The sequence below is a fragment of the Panthera tigris genome, chromosome B2 (assembly GCF_018350195.1).
Source record: "Panthera tigris isolate Pti1 chromosome B2, P.tigris_Pti1_mat1.1, whole genome shotgun sequence".
In the NCBI taxonomy this organism is placed as follows: Eukaryota; Metazoa; Chordata; class Mammalia; order Carnivora; family Felidae; genus Panthera; species Panthera tigris.
This window is the reverse complement of record NC_056664.1, coordinates 31,971,834-31,982,089: the sequence shown is the minus strand read 5'-3', so window position 1 is coordinate 31,982,089 and position 10,256 is coordinate 31,971,834. Positions and strand designations below refer to the sequence as shown.

General features: G+C 53.5%; 1 protein-coding gene across 2 annotated transcripts in view; it reads left to right on the top strand.

Moving 5' to 3' along the window:
* The first annotated feature begins 926 nt into the window (after nucleotides 1-926).
* The window catches only part of COL11A2 (collagen type XI alpha 2 chain), a 29,744-nt gene continuing 20,414 nt past the window's right edge, over nucleotides 927-10,256 (top strand). Inside the window, exons 1-8 of one of the 2 annotated variants that reach the window (XM_007093234.3) lie at nucleotides 927-1,149; nucleotides 3,734-3,883; nucleotides 4,020-4,230; nucleotides 4,690-4,852; nucleotides 6,283-6,474; nucleotides 7,370-7,447; nucleotides 8,105-8,167; nucleotides 8,842-9,021. In XM_007093234.3, coding sequence (XP_007093296.2) covers nucleotides 1,068-1,149; nucleotides 3,734-3,883; nucleotides 4,020-4,230; nucleotides 4,690-4,852; nucleotides 6,283-6,474; nucleotides 7,370-7,447; nucleotides 8,105-8,167; nucleotides 8,842-9,021 — 1,119 coding nt within the window. In that variant the 5' untranslated portion in view covers nucleotides 927-1,067. The remainder of the gene's footprint in view (nucleotides 1,150-3,733; nucleotides 3,884-4,019; nucleotides 4,231-4,689; nucleotides 4,853-6,282; nucleotides 6,475-7,369; nucleotides 7,448-8,104; nucleotides 8,168-8,841; nucleotides 9,022-10,256) is intronic. The other variant, XM_015542528.2, reaches the window with a different exon arrangement.

Sequence of the window (10,256 nt, the reverse complement as noted above, 5' to 3'; positions counted from 1 at the left end):
CGTGCCCGTCCGTGGGGGCGCACTGGGCGTTGAGCGCGGCGGCCTCCTCAGGCGTTGCCCGCCCGGAGGCGGCCTCTCGTCCCTGAGTGACCCTGTTTCCCCGGACTCTTCCAACTAGCGTCGACGGGCCCCCTGAGTCCCTTGCCACCTGGGCTCCCGGACTCCCTGACCTCGTCCCCCCATTTTCATCTCCTTGGACCTGATTATCCTGTGTCGGGCTGTACAGTCTCTGGCTCTCTCCGCCCCCAAACTAAGTCCCTCTGCCTCCCCTCTAACCACCTGCCCCCCCCCCCCCCCCCCCCCGCAGCCGTCGGGTTGCAGGTCTCCAGTCGCTATCTATAGCCTTGTCTATAAATACCCCCACCCCAGGCCGGCTCTGTAATTACACTGGGCGGGGCGAGGGGAAGTAATTATGGAGACCTGTTGGGAGGAGGTAGAGACCCCCCAGGCCCGCCTCTCTCCTCCCACAGTGCCCTAAATCCCGCCCAGGACTGCTGAAAAGGGGCTCTGGGCGGGGAGGGAATTGAGGTGGGGGCTTTGACTGGACGTCTGAGTCCTAGAAAAGGAAGGGGCAGAGGAAGAGATATTGGGGTTCCCGAAAAAGGAATCGGGGGTATAGGCCATTCAACCTCTGCAAGGAGCAAGGGTCAGCGAACGAGGGCTGCTGTCTCCCACCGCGCCCCCCCCCCCCCCCCAACCAGGTGGAGATCGAGGGTGGGGTTTCCCCTCGGTGGCTGTGGGCGGGCGGTTGGAGGCGGGGGCTGGGCCGGGGGCGGGGGCGGGGTGGGGGCTGTGGGCCGCCGGGGTGGCCGGGGACACACAGGAGCGGCGGCCACTGAGGAAGGAGCAGCGCCAGAGCCCCGACGGCGCCTCGTTGCATGAAGCTGGGCGCCTCGTTGCATGAAGCTGGGCCGCTGAGAGCTGTTGCTACCCGACAGCCTCTGACCTCCGCAGGACCCGGGCGTCCTAGGCTCAAAGCCTGCTCGCACTCTCCTCTCAGCCTTGGGGGCGTTCAGCGCCTCCGGCCGCCCGTAGGTCCTTGGGACCGGGCGTTCGGGTCGCCAGCCATGGAGCGGTGCAGCCGCTGTCATCGCCTCCTCCTGCTGGTACCGCTGGTGCTGGGGCTGAGCGCCGTCCCTGCCTGGGCAGGTAAGAGGAGTCCGACGCCTGGGTTCTTGGAGTCAGGCTGCAGCTCTGAGTACCCCCCTGGGTAGGAGATAGCTGATGCCTGAGGCAGAGCTTCTAAGTTCAAAAAGGGGATTTAGGGGGCTAAGGGTCCAGACTCGAGGGCAGGTCACTCGGTTCCCTTGGAACAAAGATAGGGATCTCTTTGCCTCCTTGGAGTAACTGGGAGAGGGCAGGTAAAGCTGAAAGGTGGAGGCTCACCTAAAGAGGGGACTGGATGCTGAGGTACTCTGGGAGAGCCAAAGCTGGCCAAAGCTGGTGCAGTCCAGCCAATGCTGGGGTGGCCAGGTGGATGCCAGTGTTGATGGGTGAGGACGGTGTGTATATCTTCCAGGCTTTCTATCTATATGTCTGGGGTGAGGGGCGAGCATCTGTGGGTCAGAGCAGAGCCTAGTGAGTAGAGAAAGAAGGGATGCCTGGACTGTTTGTCCCACTGGCATCTCCGACAGGATCCCCTTCCCCCTCCCTGTGCCCTCGATGCTGCCACGCGGCTGGCTCTGGGGAGCACTGGGGCTGGCTGCCAACAGGACGGCCGCTGGACAGGCTGGGATCAGGTGTCTGAGGCGAGAGCCAACTCTTTGCATTCCTGCCCCACCCCTCCCCCTCTGGCCAGCGGGGCTCCCCTGGGACCCTGGTGTCCACCACCCCAATCTTTTCCTTCTTTTTCCCAGGATCCAGAAGTCCTGGCACCTAGGAAAGGGATTTGATGTCAGACAGGAGGGGGCTGGGAGCACCTGGGTCCTAAGCAGGCAGGAGCCAGCCTCCCACTCATAGAAACACTAGAGGATAATTTGCATATAACTCCACCATTCATTTCTTCTCTGATCTGGAGAGAAAATAGTCAGAATAGCAGCATAAAGGATTTAGATTAGATTACAGAAGGAAAAACTTTCAAGATGTGAGGAGGATGAGGCTGAGGGACTGGAAATTGAAGTGTGTGATGTTTCTGGACTCTTGGAATCTTTCTTAAGGAGGAAAGGAACCCTCTGGCATGGAGGCAGGGGATGGCTGAGATGACTGTCTCTTGTTTTGGGGCTGAGGGGCTAGAGATGGGACTCTGTAGGTAGATAGGCTAGTGTGGACTTCATTAGAGTAAAAAATGGGGCATTTGGGGGCCAAAGGTAGAATGGTGGGGGTGATGGGGCTACTAGTGGGGAGCGTGTGGGGCAGACTGAGGCTGGAGTCAGTGGGGCACGTATGTGGCCTGAGGTGGGCAGATGGGTGGGCAGACCTGTGGGTAGACCGTCTATAGGATGGAACTGTACTCCTGTGGGGTTTGGTGAAAGGCGGGAGCCTCTGAGGTCTCCTTGGCCTGGGGTCTCTGTGAGTCTCTGTCTCTCTGTCTCACTCACCCTTCCTTTCTCAAAGCGGCCCTTGTGTGTTGGTGTTTGCGGAGCTGCCACACTCAGGGGCCAGGCTAAGGCGGGGGGGTGGGTGTTGGTGAAGGGGAGGGCACGGCCGTGGTTTCCCCGCGCCTGGACTCAAAGGGCCTTTTCTCTGCCTGTCCGCCCCACCTCACCCACCCCACCCAGCTCTCCTCTCCTGATCACTCTGGCCCCTGCCCTGCACCATGCTTCTGTGAAAATTTTGCTGGACTTTTTTTGGGAATTTTTCCAATCTGGAGCTGATGGCGTGAGGAGTGCGAGGGAGAGGTGACCGTTGTCTTCCCGGGAGTGTGAGCCTTGGGAAGCTGAATTCAAGGTGGATAGGGCTGATGGCCTGGGTCTTGAATCTTTGGATCCAAGAGGTGGGGGTGGTGGGGCAGGGTTGAAGTTCCAGGTGTGGGGAGCTTGCCCGGGTTTTGGGCAAGGACTCTGATGGGATCCACAGATGTGTGGCTCAGGGCCCTGGACCTGCTCCGGCTCCTCGTGGCAGCTTCAGCTCCCACCCCCGCCCCCCAGCCCATCTCCCAGCCAGGGGTATAGACGCCTGGGGTGGCTCTTTCTGCTCTCTCCTTCCTCAGCGTGGTCCTCCCCACCTCCCCAAACACGGAACTGAAGCAGCCTGAAGCCCTGTTCCCTTAGATCTGCCTCTCTGCTCCCTGCCTGGTGGCCCCCCTGCACCTCCTGTGCCCAGGATGATCGATTGCCCAGATGTTGTTTGTGCTGGAGATATGGGAAAGAGGCCAGAGACCCAGGGACCAAGAGATACAGAAAGGGAGTGAGAGAGGGAGAAAGACAGGGAGACACAAAGATCAATAGATGTGGAGACAGGGAGAGTAAGACGGAGAGAGAGAAGGGGAGATGGTGGAGAGTAGAGAGAGATTCATAGGCTGAAAGACAAAGACCAGAGGAGACTGAGTGAGACACACTGAGAGGGAGAGGGGCAGGGGTCACATGGAGCTAAATACAGGGCCAGTGCTGCCCTTTCCCAGGTGACTCTGATTTCCCGTCCATTTAAGGGGCATTCAGAGACAAGTAAGGAAGAGGTGACCTTTCTTTTCAGGGAGTTTGAGCCCCAGGAAGTGGAGTTCTAGATCCCAAATACCCCCATATCTTGGCCATCCTGAGGGTGTGTCCCTTCTCCTGATCCTTATGGACTTTCCCAGGTGCACCCCCTGTGGATGTGCTCCGGGCCCTGAGGTTCCCCTCCCTTCCTGATGGTGTCCGGAGGGCGAGAGGCATCTGTCCAGCTGATGTGGCCTACCGAGTGTCCCGACCTGCCCAGCTCAGTGCACCCACCCGCCAGCTCTTCCCAGGTATGGGTGACATGGTGAACTAGTGAGAGCTGGGGTAGGTCATGGGGTGGGGTCTGGAATCAGACACCAGAAGGGAAGGGTTTTCTGGCTCTTTGTGCCTCTCATTCCACCTGGTTATGTCTCTCCCGGGTCCCAGGAGGTTTTCCCAAAGATTTCTCATTGCTGACTGCTGTCCGGACCCGCCCTGGCCTCCAGGCTCCCCTCCTGACTCTCTATAGTGCCCAGGGTGTCCGACAGCTGGGCCTGGAGCTTGGCCGACCCTTCCGCTTCCTGTATGAGGACCAGACTGGAAGGCCTCGACCCCCTGCTCAGCCAGTCTTCCGAGGCCTCAGCCTAGCAGATGGCAAGTAAGTCAGTTTGCTCCTCTGGTCTGCCTGGACTACACCTTCAGGAGCTCCTCTCTGGCCAGTGCCCCAGAACCCCTACTCCCTAAACTAGGAAACCTGCCAACGTTTTTGGCCACACGTCACCAACCTAGCGACACTTCAAGCCCAGGTTTTGGGCTTCAGCTACTTCAAGCCCAGATTTTGGGCTTTAGAGTTTAAATCCTTGCCTGTGCCTTAGGCAAGTTACTTAACTGTTTTAAGTCTCAGTTTCTATGGGCTGTAAAATAGGGATGAGAATCATGAGAATCAAATGAGAAAAGTAGTGCCTGGTGCATTGTAAACACTCAACAAATGGTAGCTGTTATGATGCTACTACGATTACTGTCATTGGCTCCAACCTTTCCATCAATTGCTCCCCAGCCCTGTTGACTCCCCGCCCCCCCGTCCGTCAGTCACTTGAACCGCTCCCTCCATGACCAGGTGGCACCGTGTGGCAGTGGCTGTGAAGGGCCAGTCTGTCACCCTCATAGTTGACTGCAAGAAGCGAGTCACCCGGCCTCTCCCCCGAAGTGCTCGTCCGCTGTTGGACACCCATGGAGTGATTATCTTTGGTGCCCGTATCCTGGATGAAGAAGTGTTTGAGGTAACAAACAGAGAACAGAGGTATTTCTGGTCTCATATCTTGTGTCTGTTCCCCTTCTGGGACCAGTACTCCATCTTCTTATGCCGTGACCCTTCATTTGACCTCTTATGAGTTTGTATTTCCATATCCTATCCTCAGGGCTGATTTTCTATGTAGGAGAAATAGGTGCCCATGTATATGGCAGGACAGATGTCTCCATCAGTCTTCATCAGTCCGCCTATCCATTCATCTCTTTAACTAATATCTCTATCTGCACCCACCCATTCATTTACTCGTGTAATTCCCACCCATTCATTTATGTGCTCACACACTAATCAAGCATTCAGGTTTGTATCCACACGCTTGCCCATCTTCCTCTGCCCTGCCACTTTCTTCTTCACTCATCCATCAATCTATCCATCTTGAACCCATCCATTAGTTCCTTCATTCATCCACCCACCCAGCCCATCTACCCATACATATGAGGATGCATGTATTCATTCATCCACTCATTCACCCACCTATATCCTCACCCAACCACTCTCCATCCAATCATTCATTCATTCACATGTTCCCTTCCATCCACCTACCTACCTACCATTCTGTTTCCTCTATTTCTCACCTCCATTTATCTACCCACCAATTCTTTCATTCATTCATTCGCTCATTCACCATCCACCAACCCTCCAGCCAGTGGTGCATTTGAGCCCCCATCCATCCATCCATCCATCCATCCATCCATCCATCCATCTATCCTCTCACCTAGCCAGTCAATATTCTCTGAATACCTGCTGTCCCAGTTTCAGGGGGAACACAGAAGAGTAATATAAGGTCTCTATTATTCTTAGCAGCTCCTGGCTCCTCTTTGAAGATGAGACAATAACCCCAAACTACAATATAAGGCAGGGTGTGCTAAGTACCATGTGTGGGCACAAGTAAATGCCATTGGAATTCAAAAATGGCTTCCCTCTCCCCCATTTCTAGAGGTTCTGAGAATTATCATCATCACTGCCATTGGCAGGTCAAAGCAACTAAGGTTGGGCCATTGTTTCCAGGGCCTTTGTGAAAAAGTTGATGCATTACCATAGGGGCAGGAGGTAGGCAAACAGTGTTGGACTTAGAGTTGGAATGTTTGAATTCTAGTCTTGAGTCTACCATTGAAAGTGACCTTGGGGGCAGTCATTGTCCCTTTGAGCTTTTCTGAATGGAATATATCAGACAATAGGCGTAAATATCCTTATCCTACTGACTTTCCCAGTTGTTGTGAAGGTCCAATGGGATTATGGATGAGAAGGTCTTTTGAAAACTGAAAAGGCTGATAATGATCTTCTCCCATTATGTTGTTTTACATAGGATTGGCTCTTACCTTGTGTCCCAAACTCTACCTTCTGTTTCTCTCTGAGGCCCTCTCTGCCTCCCTCCATTGGTGTTTCTTCCTTGTGTCTTTGCAGGGTGACATCCAGGAGCTTGTCATTGTCCCAGGGGTGCAAGCTGCCTACGAATCCTGTGAACAGAAGGAGCTGGAGTGTGAGGGAGCTTGGAGGGAGAGACCTCAGAAACAACACTCTCACAGGGCCCAGAGATCTCCAAAGCAGCAGCCACCAAGACTTCATAGGCCACAAAATCAGGAACCCCAGCGACAGGTGAGAGAACTGGGTGAACCCCAAACCACAGCATACCCCAGGGAGGGAAGGTACCCATACACCTCTCCAGGGCAATTCCCCCAATGTTCCAGAGCTCCCCATACTATTTTGGGCTCCCATCCTCCCCTCCACTAGGGCTGCTCCCTAACCATACCTCCCTATTCTCATCACTCCCTCCTCCCAGTCCTCATTCATCAACCTTTTTATTTTCAATTAAAAATAAAAAGTGTCATTATGAAGAATTCATGGCTGGGAGCTGTGTCCCCTGCTCATGTCTCCTTTCCTCTGCCAGTCTTTCTGGGACTGTGTCCTTGGGTTTCCCATCCCTTCCTTGAATTAAGAGATTGGGGGACAGTGTGTATGTGTGTGTGTGTGGGAAGATTTCGGGACAGAGGATGGCAGATGGGAGAGCATGGAAGGGGAGAGACAGAACGAGCGAGAAGGAAGCTGTTATGGTAAGACCTAGGAAGAGAAATGGGAAGGAGCAGGAGATAGAGAAAATCCCAGAGGAGGGCTGGGTCTACGGGATTCTGTGTAGGAGCCCAGTCTCTGGCCCCCTGCATATGGAGATGCAGAGTAAGGGGCTGTGGGGGAGGGGAGGGAAAGGAATTCTGGATTGGGTAGGGTCCAGATGGTTAGGGGTGAGATATGATCTGGGGTCAGTGGTCTGAAGTTTAGATGGTCAATCTCTTAATCATGTCTCTGCTTCTGTCCCACATGTGGGATCCACCCCCCCCTTCCCACCTCTCCGCATCTTCTCCTGACCCCCTGACCTCTCCTTTCATCCTCAACTCCTACCCTTTTTTCCAAACTCCCACACTATCTCATTTCCCTCTCCTCACTCTTGCACCTCTACCTCTTCCTACTATTCCCACTGCCCCTTCCCGAACCCCAGCCCACTGAGTCTTTCTTCTATGACTACGAGACCCCCTATTACGATGAGATGACTACAGGGACGACCCCTGATTATCAGGTAAACTTGAGGGACCCCATCAGTTCTCCCCTTCCTCCTGCCACCCCTTGCAAACATCTCCTATGACACCTTCCTCCCCTCTTAACATGTGGGAAGAGACATTATATATTTAGATTATAGGAGTTTCCTCACTGCCCCCTCCCATGTCTCTCTGCTGCAGAGGCCACCGAGCCCCAACCGCAGGGCGCTCCCTTCCCCCAGGGGGCGTCGGACCCCTCCCAGAAAGCCTACCCCACCTGCCAAGAGGTCAGCAGCCCGGCAGGCGCCCCCCTCACCAGGCCGGAGGCCCTCTCGAATTGGAGGTTCTGGCCAAGCACGGGGCCATCCTCCCCCCTTCCGACGCCCAGCTCGGCGGGCAGCTCCCCCCACTGCCCGGGCCCCCCCCAGGACCAGAGGAAGCGGTTACCGGCAGGTAGAGCTGGGGCATCCAGATCTGTGCCCCCAAACCTCTATGACCTCGGAGATTCACTCTCCCCAAACTGTCCCCCCTCCGAAGGGGCTGCAAGATCTGAGATAACCCCCACCCCCCAGCACAGACAGACATTGCCCATGGGGTGAGGGGGTGGGGGGACAAGGTGCTGCTTTGCCTCCTTTCCCGCTAACCTTTCTCCTTCCTTTCCCACCCCATGCTACTCTTCCCCTTCCCCTTGGGGTTAGGATCCCACCCCAGGTGGAGAGGAAGGAACCCTGGAACCAAGCCCTTTGCCACCCCATGAGGAGGTAACTTCATCCCCAACCCTAACCCCCGCTGGGGGTAGTGGGCATCTGTGACTCACCCCCCTTGCCCCATGTCATCTTGGTGAATCAGCCATTCCTCTGGCCGGAGGGTTCTTTGTCACATCCATTTGCGGCCTTCCAGTCACTCCAGACCTATTGGTCTGCTTGTCTTTCTAAGTATGGCCATTTTTCTTCAGTGTCCATGTCTCCTTCCATTCTTTGATTCTGGAGTAACCTCTCCATGTCGATGTCAAAAAGTTTTATTTTCTGTATTGTATTTCTCTTCCCAGGAGTCATTTTCTGTCCAGTGCTGTCACATTTTCTCTTCTCTCAGTTTTTCCATCCATTTCTTTGTTCTCTGGAATCCTTTGTCTACCATTATCTCCATGGACTGTTTACTCTGTGTCCAGCCCTCCGGCCATCCTTCTTTCTTCTTGTAATTTATCATTTCTTCCCACCAGGCCCATTTTTGGGGCATCCCTCCTCATTTTGGGTCTTTGATGGCCTTCCCCTTTCTATGCAACCATTTCCCTTGCTCTTCTTGGGGGAAAAACTCCAGTCCCAGTTACCCTCAGAATCCTTTAAGGCTAGAAGTTGCCACACCCTTGGGTCCAGGGAAAACCTCCTCTCAGCCCTAATGCCCCCATCTACCCCTCTCCCTCCCCATCCCCGGGAAGGAGCAGACAGATCTCCAGGTCCCCTCCACAGCCGACAGGTTCCTGACAGAGGACTATGGGGAGGGTGGCACAGACCCCCCAGCAGGGCCCTACGATTACACATATGGCTATGGGGACGATTATCGTGAGGAGACGGAGCTTGGCCCTGCCCTGTCTGCGGAGACAGCCCACTCGGGAGCCGTAAGTGAAAGGAGCTCCTCTTCCATTCTTGACCTCCAGTGGTAGCTCTAAGAATTGCTTCCTGTTGTTTTTGATTCTTGTCTGTTGGCTGCAAGCTACTTCCCATTGATGATTTGCCATTTTCTGTTCATATAAGTTGTATATGTTGCTTGAAAGGATTGCTTTCTGCTTTCTCTTGCCAAATACCTTGCTTTGTGACTCCTCATGGATTCCTCTTCCCAGGGAAATTGGTATTTTCTTTCTTTTTTAATCCTATGGCCACCTCCTGTCTTTCTTGGCCACTTTCTGTCTTAATAAAGCTGTATTTCAGAAAGCTTTTGGTCACTAAGCCCCTACTTTGTGTCCGTTTTCAGTCTGTCTCCATCATTTCTTCTTGGTAAAAACAATTTCTTATCCATGTTGCTGCCAAATGATCTAACTTCCTGTGTCATATTTTCTAACCTACAGCCACTTCCTGTCTGCCCTTTCCTGTCTTCTCTGGCCATGGCCATCTTGGTGACTGTGAAAATTTGTACTGAAAGGAACTTATTTATGTTTTGCTTCTGGTTTTTCATGCTGTCTTCATTAGCTTTCCTTTGCTAATAAGCCACTTCCTGTGTGTCTCAGGTCATCCAAATCCAAAAAGTTTCCATTGTGGGCCTAGATATTTGTCATGGCTACCTCCTGTGTGTTCTAGCCTCAATGTTTGTATTTTCTGGAAGAATCACATTTCATTGTAATAATCCCCTTTCCAGGAGTCACTTTTTATCTGTTTTGTGAACTTCTTCTTTCTCTTGGTCATGGTAGCCATGTTGTTGTTGAAGGTCCACTTCCTGGATCCTCTTTTCTTAGCTGTTTCCTGTCTGTCCAACCACTTCCTGTTTGTCGAGTTCATTTTCTAGCTATCTTGGCCATGTTTAATTTTTCTTGGCCCTGGCATCATTCTTGTTTCCAAGTGTTTGTCCCTTTGAAATGTCTCCCTTAATTGTTTCCCAGGTCTTCGACCACTCCCTCTCAGTTGGGATATTTCCTGTCTACTCCATTCATCTTTTGCTTGCCTTGCAATTAGAGCTGGCTCCTCTACACTGCTGCCTCATCCCACACTTCCCTTCTCTAATATTGCCACTCTGAACCCTCTGCTGCCTTTCCCTTTTGCTGCTTTTTGGAAATTTGGGGTTGATCTGGGATATGGGAAAGTTCAGAAGTTGGTCATTGCTGTTTGGCAGGATGGAGGTGGAGGGGTACATTCTGAAGAT